The 18,874-nt window shown below is 41.4% G+C and overlaps 1 protein-coding gene across 2 annotated transcripts in view; it reads left to right on the top strand.

Moving 5' to 3' along the window:
- Window positions 1-9,573, top strand: part of METTL25 (methyltransferase like 25) — a gene marked incomplete at its 5' end in the record, with an annotated part of 51,005 nt that extends 41,432 nt beyond the window's left edge. For both annotated transcript variants that reach the window (XM_083699257.1, XM_083699256.1), the window contains 3 exons: window positions 5,369-5,443; window positions 6,872-6,943; window positions 9,288-9,573. In XM_083699257.1, coding sequence (XP_083555383.1) covers window positions 5,369-5,443; window positions 6,872-6,943; window positions 9,288-9,392 — 252 coding nt within the window. In that variant the 3' untranslated portion in view covers window positions 9,393-9,573. The remainder of the gene's footprint in view (window positions 1-5,368; window positions 5,444-6,871; window positions 6,944-9,287) is intronic.
- Between the last annotated feature and the right edge of the window lie 9,301 nt (window positions 9,574-18,874).

Below are 18,874 nucleotides of genomic sequence, written 5' to 3'. Positions count from 1 at the left end.
AGTTCTCGGTCGTATACTGTGTAGTTCCTCTCGGATTTGTTCAACTTCCGCGAGAAGAACGCACACGGTCTCCATTCGGACGTATCTTTTCCCGGCTGGAGAAGCACGGCCCCCACCGCTCGGTCTGACGCGTCAGTCTCCACCCTCATTGGTTGCTGTAGATCTACGTGCAAAAGTTGCTCTTCCGACGCAAACGCCTGCTTTAAGTGTTCGAACGCCCGCTGCGCTTCTTCCGTCCAAACAAATTTTTTCTTGCTGCTAAGACAATCCGTGATGGGCGCTGTTAAATGGGCAAAGTTTTTGATGAACTTCCTATAGAAGTTTCCGAAGCCCAGGAATCTTAGCACGTCCTTCTTGGTCTTTGGTGTTTTCCATTCCAGTACCGCTTGAACCTTGCTGGGATCCATGGCCAATCCCTTGTCAGACAACCGGTACCCCAGGAATTCCACCTCCCTGGTATGAAACTGACACTTCTCCAGTTTCACCCACAGCCGATTTTCTCGCAGTTTGCTCAGTACTTCTCTTACATCTCGCACATGCTGCTCCTCATTCTGTGAGTACACCAGGACGTCATCTAAGAACGCTACGCAGTTCTTGTAGAGCAATGGCCCCAGGACGTGATTCATGAACGATTGAAAACAGGCCGAGCCCGCCTGTAGACCGAAGGGCATAACGAGGTACTCAAAGGCCCCCAAGGGGGTGAACATAGTGGTTTTCCACTCATCCCCCTTTCTCACACGTATCAAGTTATATGCCCCTCTAAGGTCCAGCTTGGTAAAAATTTTCCCTTTTCTCACACGTGTCAGAATGTCATCAATTCTAGGCATAGGGAACGTCACTGGTTCTGACACTGCATTTAGGCCCATGAAATCACACACAAGCCTGGGTTTACCCGTGTGTTTTTTGTCCACAAAGAACACTGGGCTGCCCCCCACCGCTCGTGACTCTCTGATGAAACCTCGCTTGAGGTTCTTGTCAATGAACTCCCTTAACTCCTGCATCTCACTGTCTGACATTGCATACAGCTTGCCCACTGGCAATTGTGCTCCTGGGAGTAAGTTAATTTGACAGTCAAAGGGTCTGTGTGGGGGCAGTTTATCTGCTTCCTTTTCGCTAAAGACGTCAATCAAGTCAGCGTATTGTGGTGGCACCTTCCCCTTGTCCATCACTTCCATCCCTGCTAGAGTGGCCCTGGCCCCTGCCTGAGCCTCTCCCTCCTTGCAGTGTTCTAGGCAATGTGCTGATCCAAAGGAAACCACTCTCTGATGCCAGCCTACTAGCGGATCGTGTAGTGCCAGCCAGCTCATTCCCAAAATAATAGGAGCTCCTCCCAAGGTGGCTACGTTAAACGCTATCAGTTCTGTGTGTCTTGCCACCCTCATTATCATTGGTACAGTCTGTTGGCTCACTTCTCCTCCCAACAGTTCCCTCCCATCAATCGTGGTAACCTGCAAAGGCTTACTTAATGGGATAGTCTGTATCTGGTGTTCAGCTGCAAACTCCTTACTCATGAAATTACAGGAACTACCTGAATCCAATAGCGCTTTTATCTTTAGTGGCTGTCCGTTTGCCAGTTCCAGCAACACCTCTATCACAAGCGCTGGTCTTGGGGGTTCCGGCGTGGGCACATTCACTACTCCCTGGCCTGGCTGCTGCGCCCTGATGTTGGCAGCCAGGCGTTGACTTTTACTTGCTCCTGGATTTCTTCTTCCTCCTTTCCCCCAACAGTTCCCGCCATCCCTTGCCATTCCTTCCTTTGCGGACAGACTCTGGCAAAGTGACCTGGCTGTTGGCAGAGATAACATCTCTTGGCGCTCTTTCCCTCCTTCTTCCGCCCCTCACTGGTGTTTGAAACTGCGCGTGCGCGCGCTGTTCCAAGTTCCATCGGCTCTGCTGTCGGGAAAGGCTGCTCCGGAATCTCCGGAATGCGGAAGTCCTTCCAACGTTCCCCCTTTCCTTTCCGCTTTTCCAAAGCTCTGGCTTCCTGGCGCGCTCCTATGGACAGCGCAGATTTAGTCAGATGGTCCATAGACTCCGCCCTAGGCGCCCGGGAAAGTTCGTCTTTCACTGACGGAGAGAGCCCTTCTTCAAACAGCATTTGAATAGGTTCACTCGCAAGGTCCCACCCCAGTCTATGAATCAGCATGGTGAACTCAGTCCAGTACTCACGTACAGATCGGCTCCCCTGTTTACACGCCATTAACTGCCTGCGCACCACCCCTTGCTCAATCTCGCTGGAAAACATCAAGTCCATGGCGCGAAAAAATTTCATTGTGTCCTTTAAGATTTCATTATTGGCTGCCATCAGGGGCCTAATCCAGTCCCTCGCCCCTCCCTCTAGATGGCCAATCACGTACGCCACTCTAGAGTTCTCATCGGGGAAGTCATCAAACAGTAGATTGAGAGCATATTGCATCTCTGTCCTAAAGGCTTGATAGTTCCTGGGATCCCCCCCAAATTTCTGCACCAATCCAGGCACCTTTCTGGCAAGTGGGGTGGTTTTTCCCTTATCCGCATCTTGAGCCCTCCTCTCCTCGAGCCCTCGCCGTTTGCAGCGCGAGCTGGACCTCCAACGCCCTGTACCTTTCTTCCAGGCTTGGACCTGCTCCAGCTCCAGCTCCTCCGGTTCCGGCTGGTTCGCTCATGATGCCCTCTGCTTGCACAAGCTGCTTTCAAAGACTGTCGGATTGCTATGATGGGATAATGAGCTGCTTGTGCGTAAAAGCTTGATCCCTCTGGGGTTTGGCTGGTCACCCAAACCTAGGCACTAACGGAGCCCCCAAAGCATGACTCCGTCAGTCGCTGGTAGAATCCGACAGTGGGCGTCTACGGAACTTACTCCAACATAAAAGTTGTTTGACGGACATGCGCCTCCTGGACTCTCTGCGTGACAGCTTCCGGCGAGGGGTGGGGGTTGCTAAAGGGGGTCTTGTTACCTCCTCACTGTTCTCACTAGAAGTATCCCAGAGCCTCTCCCCCGATTCCCTTTCCGCTGGAACTCCTGCTCTCCCCCTACTGGTTCCTTCTTCTGCTGTAGAGTCTCTCCTATTCTCCTGGAGCCTCTCCACCACCTGTCCCTCCGATGGCAGTTCCCTGACAAAAGCACATATATTAATGCAGTATTTCAAGGATGGCTGTCGTTTAAATATAAACCAACATATAATCTGTGTACTGCCGGTGCCAAATTCCAGTTTAATCTGATAAGGAGTTTTAACAGCTGTAGTATTTACAAGAATCAGCTGGCAAACTACAGACTTCACTTTAAAATATGCAAACCGAAAATCCCCAGCACCAACAAGGTGTTGGAGAAGAAGGAACCAGTCTGTGGCACATAAGCATTAAGAATTGAATATATGACATTTCATTTGAGGCATTCCATTGCTGTCATAGTGAGCTGATCTCTCCTTTTATGTGAGCATTTGCGTGGCAGGATGCAAGGTAATTTTTAGTTTGTGCCTCCTGTTTTTATTCTAAAGATGCTGTAATTTAGGGATCGGCATAGAATAGTCTTCTTTTGACTCATTTAGATCTCTTCATATCTCCTTCACATGTAAGGTATGAGAAGCTTTCTTGGATTTCCTATGAGTCAGCTCAGACATAAGCAAATTGTGGTTTGACCATCAATAATAGAATTCGAATTGCTGCACTTCTTTTCTCCATCCCTGGTTTAACCAGATGTCTCATTTAGGCATCATGGATTGTGAAAACTATGGTTTGTTTCAACATCAGCATTGAAAGCCCAGTTTACAGTTTTGGTTTGGGGACAAAATAGTTTTTGCAAACTAAGAGGGGAGGCAGAAAAAGTAAGGCATAAACCTCTAGCCAAGCATAACAGCCAAGCATACTTTAGCTGCTACATCTTAGTGGGGATAGTATACATCAGTCTTCTGGGTTGAACCCCTGCCCACTTTTTACTCTAACTTCTCTTATGATGAAATACATTTCTGCACTTAAAACCAGATTTTAAATTGGGCCGCAAATACAGTAACTTCATGCACCTTCACCCCCTTTCTCTAAGGGCAGCTTATCTTCTCCCGCCCCCCCTGAAAATATGCTCTAGAGACACTTTGGACCTTCCAAAGTGTGTGAGAAGTGAAATAAGATCGGTAGGGGGCAGGGGGAATTGGGGGAAAAATGACCTACACACACTTCTGCCTGCAGAAACTTCTGCCAGATCCAAGCCCCTTTCACAAAGCGTTACTTACGTTCATAGAAGTGCACTCTTGGCTTGAACTCAGAGTTCTCAACCTTCTTCCAAGCTTTTAATCTTCCTCTTGTGGAATAACATAATTCAATAAAAGCAAGTTTTGAATCAGTTTATTTGATTTGTTTGCAGTAGAAGATGCCTGAGAAGTTTAACAATGGGCTACAACCTATGCATTCCCTTTTACCCGTAATGTTGCTAAAATTTCTAGAAGCTGCTCTCGGTGGTATTTATCCTTCCCCTTCTCCTCCATTCACTCTCTTACATACAGAAGCTATATTCTCTGACTTACCTAAGCTCTTTGTTTCCCTGGCTTTGGTTGGTGGCTTGTAGCATATTTGGGCTGAAACCATACATGCAATTATGGACATGGTTGGAACCAGAATGTGAATGCAGGTCATTGGCTGTGGAATCTGAGGACCAAATCTTGGACAACCTTCCCTGTATAGTTGCTGTTTGTGTGGTTGCACCACATGCTGCTCTGATATTTAAAATACAGAGACCAAGTAGAAAAAAAGGATGATGTGCTTACTCCCTATGGTTGCATAGCACAAAGGGCATCCATATTATGCACCCATGCCAGATGATTTTCCTGTTTCAAAGTATTTTAGCTACTTTGAAACATTCTAGAATGTTGCCTCTTTTACCAAAACGCCCTACATTTCAAGGAGCCTAGCCTTGTTTTTAAGAGATTCAGAATTTCATATTCTGATGCCTGTTTTAAGAATGCTTCCCCAAACGTAGAATGGCTACCCCATATTGTATGCAAAGGATCTAGGAACACTTCCACTTCCAGTAGAGAGCACCAGCCTTACAATGCAATACCAAACATGTTAACTCTGAATTTATGTCCCACTTAATTCAACAGGTCTTTCTTTCTAGTATAAATGTGCTTAGGGTGGAATGTGTAGAGTGATTTTATCTTCCCCCCCCTTTTTTTAAAAAAAGTATAATTTCGCTGTAGAGCAATAACACAGGTAAGAGACATAAACAATTTCGGGAGTGAAAAATTAGTCCTGCAAAGTCATTATAGTAAGTTGGGAAATTATTGATTGTAAAATGAAATTTCTGTTGGGTTTCAAGTATTTTTAATTAGAGAAAATAATTTTAGTATCTGCCTCAGGTAGGTTTTAATTGCCATCATCAATTTTCCTGTTATTGCAGATTTCAGACAGCCTCATAATGGAGTACTTTGAAAAATACAAGCACAGAATGAATGAGCTGGAAGCTTTTAATATGGTAAAATCACAGTTTCGGAAAAGTTGTTTTGTATGTTTATGTTAGGCCACAGTTGGGTTGTGTTAAACTTTTACGATGGGGTGGATCAGTTTATATTGTGATATACTCTCTACAGAAAGAAAAAACCAACCCTTAACTGGGAGCATATTCTCTTCCAAAATTATATTAGGTGTCAGTAGAATAATGAGAACATATGGATATTTTTTTTCAAGTATAATAAATGTAAAAAAAAAAGTTGGGCTCCTTTTGAACCCATATTGGTCTCTGTTCATTCCTTTTAATACATTTCATTGATGGTTCCCTTTTAACAAGATTTCTGCCACTTGCAATGTGCTTTGCATACCTCAAAGCTACTTGATAATAGATGCCATGCCTATTGGATTTCACAGACTTTGATCTTTATTGCACTGATTTTCTAAAGATGCCCAATAGGGTAGACTTGGCAAGGTTGCAGTTGTACTGTTTCTTCAGCAGTGCCCACCTTCCTTAACTGTTTTGATGGGAAAGAGATGAAGAGTCTGGTAGTACAGGATCAATGCCAAGGGCCATTTTGGTAACCTATCATGAGAAAAAAGATTGTAGCTAATTATATATATGTATCTAACATAATTTGTATAACAAATTATTGAATGATTAGCCCCCTGTCATGGACAAATTCTGTCTTACTAAAGGTACCTCATAGAATCATAGAATCATAGAGTTGGAAGAGACCACAAGGGCCATCGAGTCCAACCCCCTGCCAAGCAGGAAACACCATCAGAGCACTCCTGATATATGGTTGTCAAGCCTCTGCTTAAAGACCTCCAAAGAAGGAGACTCCACCACACTCCTTGGCAGCAAATTCCACTGTCAAACAGCTCTTACTTTCAGGAAGTTCTTCCTAATGTTTAGGTGGAATCTTCTTTCTTGTAGTTTGGATCCATTGCTCCGTGTCCGCTTCTCTGGAGCAGCAGAAAACAACCTTTCTCCCTCCTCTATGTGACATCCTTTTATATATTTGAACATGGCTATCATATCACCCCTTAACCTCCTCTTCTCCAGGCTAAACATGCCCAGCTCCCTTAGCCGTTCCTCATAAGGCATCATTTCCAGGCCTTTGACCATTTTAGTTGCTCTCCTCTGGACACGTTCCAGTTTGTCAGTGTCCTTCTTGAACTGTGGTGCCCAGAACTGGACACAGTACTCCAGGTGAGGTCTGACTAGAGCAGAATACAGTGGCACTATTACTTCCCTTGTCAGCCTGAGTGAAAAACTACTGGCCTTTGAAGTTCATAATTAAGCCCTGTAAAATAATGAGATGAAATATATAATAATTTCATGAAATGTAGCACCAAACAACAAAACAACATGGAAACTGTATTGGAGGGACATTGCTTGTTTGCGGTAATGGAATTATATTTCTCTCCTGTGGCTAAATGTTTCTTTCAGTTGAAAGTTGTTCTGGGACCTTGTATTGAGGTGCTGATTCTTCTAGATCGTCTCTGCTACCTCAAAGAACAGGTAATTCTTAGCAACGTGACACAGCAGAATAATACTTTTTCGTATTAAGAGAACAACAGCAGCATGCATGATTTTCACAGATTTGGAAAAGTTTTAAGTGTCCAATCCATCACTCCCAATGTTGTGCCGCAGATGTTTTTACTTTGGGAAATCTGTTGCAGTAAAGTTTTTATGTTCTTTTAATTGCATGGTAAATTACCAGTAATAAAGAAACAACATTGCCCAAACAGATATTTTGACAGTTAGTAGTTGAAGTGCTCAAACCATTTTGACTTTGCATATCCTGCTGTTTTCTGCATGATCTTAATATTAAGGTAACACCTTTATTTAATATGCAACCAGTGCTGTTTCCAACAGGTATGTGTTTGTGGTGCATGGTACCTTCAGCAACATGGTTCATCCCTAGCTGTTCAAATAACATGTTAACTAATCCAGAATCAAGTTATTGATATGGACTACCAGCAATTTCAATGACTGTTTGTAGCAGTGTTGCTTGGTTCATGGTAATTTTTCTGTCCATAAACACTTCACATTTTGCTACCTAAGAAAGCCGGAGTCTGTACCCTTGGACAAAAACGTCCTCTAATCAGCTGTAATCTAGGTAAAGGATATGTTTTAAGCTTACTACTTGCAGACCATTTCACATATTCATCCGCTCTCCTGCAAGCACTGGAATCACCACACTCACATGATCTCACTTGCGTACTATTCCAGAGATTGCCAAATGTATGAAGTGGACCGTTGTGTCAGTACTAGAAATAAAGGGGGTGATTTTCATCATCTCGGGAATGAGAAATCACTTCTTCTTAGAAAGGCTGGTGGTGAACAAGCTGCGCTTAAATTTGTACATAGTGATTTAAGTAGGAGAGTCGTCTTATGTTTTTTCCATCCTTTCACCCAAGGAGCAAACTGCATGCATGCTGGCACTGATAACATGCAGTGAAATTTCTGCAGAATATCTGACCTTTCACAAATAATGAATCATTGAATCGATACCTAACTTTTCTTCTTCTTTGCTTTTACAAGCACATCCATTGAGCTGCTCTGCTTTTCCTCCACAATTTTAAGTCCTTTGGAGAATCACAGAATCATAGAAAAGATTTATCCTAAGGGAGTTTTATTTTGTCTGCAGTGCAGCACTCGAACAATTGATTTATAATAAATGTGTGCTTTTGTTCTTACCGGTTATTTTTAGAGGAACTGTTGAAATATTTAAATAACTAACTTTTTTTTTCTTTTTACAAATGCCAGCTAGTTTTAAATTATGAAAGCTTCAGTTCCACGAGCCCCCCTTCAGCAGGTGCACATAAAACAACATTCCTTCTTCCCCTGGATTTCAAAAACCAAAATATGGATTTCAAAAGCACTGCGCAAGTGGGGCTGGAAGTCAGAAACTTCACATGATGTGAGGTTATTACTTCATAGACCTCTAGTGATCTGCACAGTGGTATTCTGAATTCACAAGAAAAAAGGGAAATCAGTTCAGTAGCATTCATCACTGACTTAACTTGGCTAAATTTACTGTTGAATGAGATTTATGCCCATGCTGCTAGCATATCTAGCATTGCTTTTCTGTGCCATTCTGCTAGCGTTAGTTATTATTGTACTTATGCCAGTGGCAGCACAAGAGATTTTGGTGCCTGAGGCTGCAAAGCCAAATGATGCCTCCTGAGCATAATACATATAAAAAATAAAACAAGTAATTGACAAATGTGCTGCCCTTTAAGGATACCTCCCCAATCTGCCTTTGGCCAGCCCTGCCATACAGCTGACATAGCAAAAGTTGGTATAAGATATTTTGACTTCGTGTTGGAAGAAAAAGCAACCCAAAGTGATGAAGGCACGTTAATGAAGACACTTCTCGTCTCACCTGCCTACCTTGTTTAGATAAGAAGTTCTGTTAACTTACGCTGTTGCCACAGTGCAGTCTCCTGCACATGTTGACAGAGGGCAGCTCATAATATCAGCTTGAAGGAGCTTGTGTGAGGCAGAGCATGGGGAAAGAATTCTGCCTCCGCTTCTTAAGACAGCTGCTGGGCTCTTGGGCTAGTGGATAGAATCCGATGAACTAAGAGCTCCGTGTAGTTTTAGTAGCAAATTCACAAGAAAATAACTAAGAGCAATAAAACAGCCTCCTTTCAAAACCATAGCTTTTGAAATTGTAATTGGCAGCAGTGAAACTTCAAGCAAACAACACTGGAGGATGAATGTTAGACACACTTTGCGTGTGTTACAGAATTTGTTAGGTATTTTTTATTTTTTTTAGGGGAAAAACATATTGCCGTATCTGAGCTTTCAAGTCAAATGCCTTTCTGATGTACTCTGATCAAGTATTATTTTACAGGACAACATTGCCTGGTCTGGACTGGTAAAATTATTCGATCCCATAAAATCCCCCAGATGCTATGCAGTTGTGGCTCTGAAGAAACAGACTTTCACATGCAAGTAAATTGATCTAATGCTGGGAACTGATACTGCTATTGTACTTTAAACACAAAGGTCTCTTTTTACACTTACTCTGCTGTTATCAACTGTTCAGTTAATGGCTTCTTTTTAAAGTTTTCATGTTTTATAAATCAGGAAATATGTACAAGAAAAACAAAAATAAACTATCCTTTGTATACCATCAAGTACCTGTAACATGAAGTGTGAAATTTTACCTTTGCCTTATATGGATAGTACAACAGGATTGTAAAATTTCCATGAAAAATAAGCCGAGCAAGGGGTAGAAGGGTCCATGATCATATATCCCACTTTAAAGCTTTTTTAAATCATTTATCCGCTAATCCATTTATACTGCCATCCTGATTTTTTGTTCTGAAGATAGACAATGTGAAAGAATTTGAACACTTTGGATCCTAGAGGCTTAAATACTTCATTCCTGACGCTCCCCCACTGGCCAAACACATGTGGAAAAATTAGTTCAGGGACTCAAAGCTCGCCTGTCTAGCCTGGCATCAGGTTGGTAACTTTATCTGTCAACTGCATGTTAAGGAGCAGGCCTTGTGAGATCTTAATCCTTTGAATTTCTCTTAACATCCTGGATGGTGAATCGGAAGAGTTTGGTATCCAAATTCACAAGTTGCTTATTAATAAGGATATGAGCACAGTGGATGATGGGAGTGGGGTGTGGAAACTAGATTGTAACATCAGTATTGACAATGACTGTTGGCATTCTACGTGGGGAAAATTCCCTTTTAAATCCATCTCTGCTTCCACAAGGTGTTGAAATATTAACAGAAATGGTACATCACACCTTTCTGTTTGATACACATCAGCTTTCCCTATTCCACCCTTTGTTGGGGAAGGGAGGTGCAAGGATACAAGAACCTTCTGACATATGTGGTGGACCTGCAGCAAGGTTAACAAATTTTGGGACCGTGTTTCTTCCAAAATAGATAAAATAACCGGAGAGCGCCTTGTTAAATCCTCTGATCTGACACTTTTGAATCTCTTCCAAGATGAGAATGCTGACTTGCACTTTGAACCTTTAATTGATTTTCTGGTAATGACAGCCATATCAGTAATGGCCAGAGTCTGGAAGCACCTAGAAGGACAGTTGAGTTAGCCAAGCTTGGCAGATTGCACTCATTGAAAATGAAACACAGAAACTTATTTTTGGTGGACTGGTTATGTTTTATTGGTTATACGAGTAAGAGCAATAATAATAGAGGGGTCCCTGCAGCATTTAAAATCATCTCGACAGTGTAATTTGTCTTTTCTGTGTTTTGATACCTGAAACTCTCCCCCCCCCCCATCATTGAATTTGGTCTATGTAATGCCCTGTATCTCTGCTGCGTATTGTAGAGCAGTTATTCAATTAAATAAATAAATTTGATAAAGACTAAATGTATGGAAAATGAGATCTAAATCGCCTCCTGCCCCCTCTTATTATTTGCATCTTCATATGGGGGATTTTAGTTCGTTTGTTTTTTAAGCCGGTAAGAAACAAATGCCTCCTCCCACAGTGCCACTGCCCCCAATTTATTTTAGATCCCCCTGCGACTGCTTTTAATTTTTTAATCAAAACGTAAAGCTCTCCAGTTCCAGATTTCCTGTATCTTAGCTGTCCTCTTGAACATCTTCAGTGTCCTTTTGCCCTTACGGGGAGGAAGGTTCTGCCCATCTCATCTGTCTTACCACCGCAGAAATGACTGTGACTAACCTCATTCAGCTTAGCCTGCTGTGAAAATACTTGGGAGAAGAAGCAGGAAGGAACTTGTGGCTGTCTCTTCTATTGCCTACATCTAAGGGCTTAGTGCAATAGCTGCTGGACCATAAAGGACTGTGGATACAGCAGTGGATATTGGAAACAAGAAAGATGATGAATGAATTCCCTGAAGAGCTCACCCGTAGAAGGCTCAGGAAGCACCCATTGCTGTGATATGCTGGTCCATTATCTCACAGAAGCATTTCCTAGCTACTCAGTGCTGTCTTGGCTCATCTGCATAGTCCATGCATTGTTGTTACTTATTTGTTTTTGACGATCCTACTTTCTAGTTTTTGCGTGAAATAAATGGTATTTCCTATGTATGTTGCATTGACACAAGTGATAGAAATGTGACCGACAACATCCACTTCTCCCATTACACAGCAAGGCAGGGAGCTATGACTCTCTGGCTCATGCAATGATGAATATATATTTGCCTATTTTGGAGTACACATGAAATAGGGAGGCATTCAGTAGTGTACTCTCCGCTAACACAAGACAACCATCAGCAGAACAGGTAGAGGAGGCATTCTCAGTGATTGCTGCTTCTCCTTATGCACTCTATCTGCTGCAGAAGCTTCCTTAACCTCCCAGAGCAGATTTTTGGGGGCAAGGGACTGAGGAAAAGGAGGAATTGTAAAAAAAAATGACCTCCTTTACCATTTGGTGGATAGATACCTTTCATCAGTGGAGGAGACACCAACACATATGATTCATAATGCATAAAAGAGCCCTAAGATTCTTCTCATTGAGAAAATTCATATCTATATTTTAAAGTACATTATTCAATGTCAAAAGTTGTTTTTTTAAAATATTTTTTATTCAAAATTATCAACATAACACAAATTAAAACTAATTAATTATCCCTTCTGGACTTCCCCCAACACACACACCCATAAACACACGGTTTCCAATGTGTCCCCTTTGTTTCCTTGCACACCTTATATTTTCCATTCAGTCTCAAGTCCATTAATAACCTTGATACATGGTACTTCATAGGTGCACTCAATGTCAAAAGTTTTTGAAACGATGGCACAATATTTCTTTTTAATTTTTTTCGTTATGAGTATATGTTCACAAAGAACTGGGAAATAACTTATATCGATGTGGAATGAGTTCTTTCCTTCCTCTCCTCTTGTGTTTTTATAACCACCTTTTAAAAAATTGGCTTCCTTTATAATATGTCACCAAATTTGATGAGATTTTAAATGGATTACATTTGCAGACTTGTTATGATAGAATTATCCATACACTAGTGAGTGTTCTTGGGGATCTTTCAATTATGTGGTATCTGCTGCTGGTGGTATAAAATCTGTTGTCATTTTTCAGGTTGGGCCACAGTCCATCCAAAAAAAAAAAAAAGTTTTAGAATTTGAGTAGGAATCATCTATAAAATATAGAATATTATATGAGAGAGAAATATTATGATTATGCACCTGCGTTACTCTACCGGCAACTTTTACAGCCAACCCCTACTGAAATTGAGAATTACACAAGAGCTTCCTTTCTAACAAGAGCTCCATGCTGATGGCTGTAGGCTGGTCCATATACTCTAAAAACCTCTGCTTGTATAATCTACCATATGAACCAGTCTGACATTGCCTCTTGCTGTTGAATTAAACATGAAAGAGCAGTATTTGCTGACATGGCGGCATCATGCTGCAATTAATTCCCCTGTGTGGTTGTTTCCACATAATTCCTTATTGCAGATAATTTTTGGCCCTATGACGTGACCCTGTGGCATCTGAAGTGGCATATTTGCAAATTCAAGTTTTTCAGGGCATGAGCTCTGCGCATTCTGCAACTAACTGAAAATGCCCTCAGACTCTGTAGGTAGCATGGGTTTAGTTACTGGTGCTACTGGCTACATGAAGACAAATTTATTTGTTGATGTTTTCATCCTTATGAGTAGCCTCATTAAACCTGCAGGTGTTCTGTCAGTGGGAAGTTAAAGAGAGTTTGCTATTTTAAGTCACAGCACTTTTTAATAACAGTTTTACAGCATATAATGTAGATGAGAAATCTTCTGTTCCCATGCATAAAACTTAGTTTATTTAATTACCTCCAAATTAACAGCATACGTATTAGAATCATGTATAATTAGTAAAACAAACATTTAATATGAATTGTTTTGAAAGATTGCACAGAAAGCAAATGATTACTCGTTAGAAGTCAGTAGTTGTTGTGTGACAGGGTTAAAGAGTCCCAAACATTGCAGTCATAACCCCACTTACCTGCAGTTGAACTCAGTAGGACTTACTTATGAGTAAAAATAGGATTGCACTATAGATATTTAATATTGCTTTCTACCATTCCGAAAAAGGAAAATCAATTTCTCCTAATGCTGGCATAATACTGTTATTGTAAAATTGCTAAGAAATGTGTTCAGAATTATTATACTGTGCATTAGTCGTGTGTATGTGTGTGGTTGAAAACTTTCATATTAAAAAAGAATTCCCATTGGATTAAAGCTATTGTGATTCTTATAAATTAAAAAAATTGCCTGCCTTTCATGAGGTCCCGCCATGACTTAATGCAGCCACCACAAAAGAATGTGCCATCTATTGTCCCTGCTTAAGAAGTAACTGGGCAAGAATATAAATCTCTGGCAGCACTAAGAGCTAAAGGCAGTCCCTTTTCTTTCCTCAACTCTTGTTTCTTATGTCAGGATGTGTGTCACGGTATCAGCAGCCATACCCAAGAATCAGGCTGTGAGCACCACAGCAGGAGCCCAAGAAGAAGTATGAAATGAGATAGCAGGTGTTACTGTTGGATAAGATAGCGGAAATTGTATTCTCTTTTTTGCTTAGGCCATGTCACTTGAGCAAGAGCAAGAAATCTCTGCCTTTGGAACCTTCAGAAGAGATGGGGTGTCAGCAGGAGCCTGTCTCTCAAGGACTAGGCTTGACCTGTGGCGGGTTTACGGCATAATCCTAACTTTTCCTAATTAAATAGGACCTTCTCCCAGGTGAGGGGTTAGGATCACAGCCTTCCTTTTAAGGATTGCTGTCAGGCTTCGGGGAATCAGTTTCCTCCCCCGTGGCCGTAGATAAGAAGATCAAACGAAAGGAGCATCTTACCAGTTAAATTATTTAATAATTACAGTGAAAGAAAGAAAAAAACATAGAATGGCGGTGCTCCCAATTAAGGCTCATTCCCCTCCCCCCATATTAATCTACGTCACTTCTCTGTCTTGTAATCTGGCCTTGTACCCTCTGCGCTTTCTGTTCTAACACTTTCTGAGCTCTCTGTATCTTTGGAGAAGGGGGGGTGAATGCTTTCCAGAGACTGTGAATCAGTTAACTCTCTCTCTTCTAGTGTTTCTTCTGCTAGCCATTCCCCATCCAGTATTTCCCAGCTTCTGCCTTCTGAACTGTGCCCCACTGCAGACCACTGTTCCAAATCTATACTGTCCCACTGCTCCTGGAAAGATTCAGGATAATGGGGAAGGGGTGGCTCCCACCATTCTTCCTCAGTGCAGCCCTCCTCAGCACAGTCCCTGACAATTGCATTAAGAAGTGGACTTCAAGCCAACTAAAGCACTCTTTAGAGACTCAGAACGCCAGACACGCTGACCTGGGCTTCTCCACATACTCCACCGCAGGAGGTAGCAGTGGTACATAAAGAATCCATCAAAGTGTTAGGGATCTATAAATATTCCATAAGACCCAACATTGCTCTCAAGGACCCTGGCCAGTGCAAATGGTCTTTGTGTTGGAGTCTACCATCTCATATAACCCATAGTTCCACTGAACTCAAAGGACATGAGTAGACATGCATAACAATGTGTTGTAAAACTGTATAAATAGTAATAATGGAAAAAAACAAGAGTTATTTCATCAATGGAATGAACCCTAGATGAAAGGAGAAACATATATTTTGTGTGTCAAAACATAACAGCCTGTGCATTCATTTTATTGACTTAACTTGTAGCACGCTGCAAAGTTTGAATTCTCTCAGAAATTTGATTTTGTATCCTGGGATCTCCCACCTGCAGTCTGAATTGTTGCCGGGTGGGCATGGCTCATCTGCTGTTTGCGAGAACCAGGCCATAGAATGCATTATGAGTAAAGAAGGAAGGCACAGCGGGACAATAAATTAATGTAATGCTGCACAATTTGGAAGTTACAAGAGCTCTATTTTCCCAGATACACAGGAAATGGTGCACAAAGAAAAGAACTAATCCCTCCCTTTAAAAAGGGGCTTTGACTCCAAGCCAGTGACAGTTAGTATTCATGTTGACAAAGGTGTTGTGTAAGAACAGCTGCTTTTGAGCTCTACATGGGATTTATCAAGGAAAACAAGACACGGTAAATCCAGTCTGCTACAACCCAGACCATTAGTCAGATGCTCAAACTGCCTTAATTCACAAACTGTCAACTGCTTCACAGGCCTAAGGTGAAAAGAGCAAAGTCACCTGCTTAGAAAATAATAGGTTGGTAGTGTCAAAACATCCTGGAAAGAAATTCCAGATCAGCAAACGCTACGCTTATGCCTTCTGGGTTTTTCTGCTTTTTTTAAGAAGTGCAGAACAAAAATATAAACATATATGTTAAAGCTAAATTGTTCAGGGCCTTGCCTGTTCTTGGAATCATGAATTAAAGTTGACAGTACACTGCCTCACCACAGGATCTTTTCTCAACCATAAATCATGAATTCACTTGTCCTGGATTGAAAGACTTAAGTCATCAATAAGATGCACAGATGGTAAAAATACACCACATACATACAGATCTGAAGTTACTCCTAGGAAACTGGGTTCTGTGAGGGTATCCGTTTTAGTAAGTGAACCCTAAAATATGCTATTCAGAAGATTATCTGCTGGTCTTCATCCTGCTCATGTCAATGAAGATGTAGTAAATTAAGAGCAACATTCCTTTGGACCAGTAAAACTTATTGTGGGTTACAACAAGGAAGCACAATTTTGAAAGGCAAGTTTTGCTAAGCAACGTAATAAATCTTTGCTTTTTGTCAGTCTCCTTTTCATATGTGTGCAGCAGGCAAATTGTCAAACATAATAAAACAGAACTGAGTTCCAGTTTAAATCAATGCTGTGCATTCCACCACTAGTAACCACCTCTGTCAGCAAGTCAGAACACAATATAATCCCATATTTTATTTATGTTATATTATTGTTAAAAAGAAAAATACATTAAATGATACTTTACTTTATGCACTGTTCAACAATTCAGCCCAGCACTCATAAATGTAGAATATGAACAATAAATTTTGATTGATTTTTAAATTCCATTTTGGATGGTATTGCTCAGAAGAGAGTGCCATGGAAAATATTTCTGAAAGATTGTTTCAGTGAAAATTGTTTCCAGGGGAGTGGAAAGTTACGAACTACAGGCAGGTCTTCAGGAAAGTGCTTGAACAATTAAAATAATATTTCAGGTTGTCAAAATAAGGAAAATGGTTTCCTTTGGTATGTATTTGGCTGATGTATTTTTGTATGCAATAATAAATTACCTTCAGCATGTGCTCAAAGATATCCTCTTTGTCTAATATATCTTTTGCCCAATGCTGATCCTTCGCAGTGACCATTTTTGTATTTGGCAAAACTTAGCTTGGGGCATGAGAGCATTGAGGGCTGTTCCTGTTCAGTCTGGCTGAAGAATCCTTGTGCTATGCCATCCCTGTTTAATAACTTAAAAGAGATGCATATTAAAAAATGAAAGAAACTGCCGGTGCATAGAAGCATTGTTTGTGCTCAGCAGCTGTTCCATTTCTATGCCAACCTAATTCTGGGACATAGGTACCCATCTTTTAGGAAAGGAGTCCTAGAAGAGTCAACCTTATTCAAGTAAAAAAAGGCAGTTCAGGTTGCATCAAAAGAGCTCCAGTGTAAATTGTCCTTTGAACGTTGGTCAGGCGCCTTTAATTTGTTTAGTTTTATTATAAATTTTATTATAAGTGTCCAAATACATGTGTATGAACACACAGTTTTTGAAAGCAACAGCAAACCAGTCGTTTAAAAATTCAAATGGAATCACACACACAAACTCAATTTTTACCAGCTATACAATTATAAATATACCTTATGTATAATATCTGTTTTAAGTTTTGCAGTAGTCAAGGGACTTTGATATCTATATAGGCAAATACAAACTACCCTTTCTAGGTATTGTTTGATTGAATTTATATACCACCCTATACCTGGAGGTCTCAGGGCGGTTCACAGAAAACATTACAATATATAAAATCAAAATAAGAACAATAACCCAATAACACCCCTCAAAAAAGAGCCACATTTTAAAAGTGTGTAGGATGCCCATCAGGTCAACCAAAGGCCTGGTTAAAAAGGAATGTTTTTGCCTGCGGCCTAAAGGTATACAGTGGTACCTCAAGTTACAAACACCTCAGGTTACAAACTCTGCTAACCTGGAAGAGTTACCTCAAGTTGAGAACTTTGCCCCAGGATGAGAACGGAAATGGTGTGCCGGCGCCACAGCGGCAGCAAGAGGCCCCATTAGCGAAAGCACCCCTCTAGTTAAGAACAGCTTCAGGTTAAGAACGGACCTCCGGAACGAATTAAGTTCGTAACTAGAGGTACCACTGTATAATGAAGGTGCCTAGTGAACTTCCCTGGGGAGAACATTCCACAGACGAGGAGCAACTGCAGAGAAGGCCCGTTCTCGTGTTACCACCCTGACCTCTCGAGGAGGCACACGAAGGAGGGCCTCAGAAGATTATCTGAGGGCTTGGGTAGGTCCATACGGAAAGAGGCGGTCCTTGATGTATTTAATACTGTTTTAATTAATTCCTATGTACTTTGGTCTCCTTTCAGTAAAATGGTGATGTCTATAAATAAAGATGCTCAAGCTTAGGAACATGGAAGCTTCCTTAAACAGACTTGGACCATTGATCACTGACAATTTCACTGTCAATCTTCCTCAATTTCACTGTCAGGGATCAATCTTCCACAAACACATTGTTACCAGTAGATGCCAGAGACCTTTTGCAGGCAAAGCATTTGCTCCACCCCTGATCTGCAACTCTTTGCTCCTGCTTTACTCTTTATTTGTTTTGGGTATGTTTGTTTGCATTGCTTCATACAATGTTGGATTGGTTGATATTTTTGTTATATATTTACTCAATGACACCACAGTTATTTCTCATACTTACCTTTGCAACTTTAAAAAAAAATGTTGTTTTTATTGCCCTTCCTTTGACGTCGTGATCAGCTCTTGTAGAAGAGTGGCATACAAATAAGCAGATGGTGATTTTATCTCATGGCAGTGGGGTGGTAGGATAAATTCACTCCCTATTTTAGTGTCATCATCCATAATGATTCAGAAAACTACTGCAGAATCCTGCCTTGAAAAACTACACTGAGAACCAGCAAGGACTATTTTCAATCCCCAGTCAATTCATCAGGGACCCCTAGACAAGCTACTATCTCTCCAGCCTCATCTAGTAGGATGGATAGTAGCTAACAGATTGAGGTTGAATTCTGACAAGACAGAAGTACTGTTTTGGGGGGACGGGGCAAGCAGGTGTGGGGGACTCCCTGGTCCTGAATGGAATAACACTGCCCCTGAAGGTTACATGTAGAACTTTACAATTTGATTTAGCCCTCTCTTCTTCTCTCTCCCCCATTCTTAATCCAACACCTTTACCCCCTGATTTCTCCTTCTCCTCCCTTCCTCCCCCCCTCTTCTTCCCTCTCTCCTCTTCTCTCTCCTTTTTTTCTCCCCTTTTCTCCCCTTCCTTACCCT

This window comes from Podarcis gaigeae, assembly GCF_964106915.1.
Source record: "Podarcis gaigeae genome assembly, chromosome: 10".
Classification (NCBI taxonomy): domain Eukaryota; kingdom Metazoa; phylum Chordata; class Lepidosauria; order Squamata; family Lacertidae; genus Podarcis; species Podarcis gaigeae.
The sequence above is the reverse complement of the archived record's forward strand: the minus strand, read 5'-3'. Positions and strand labels throughout refer to the sequence as shown.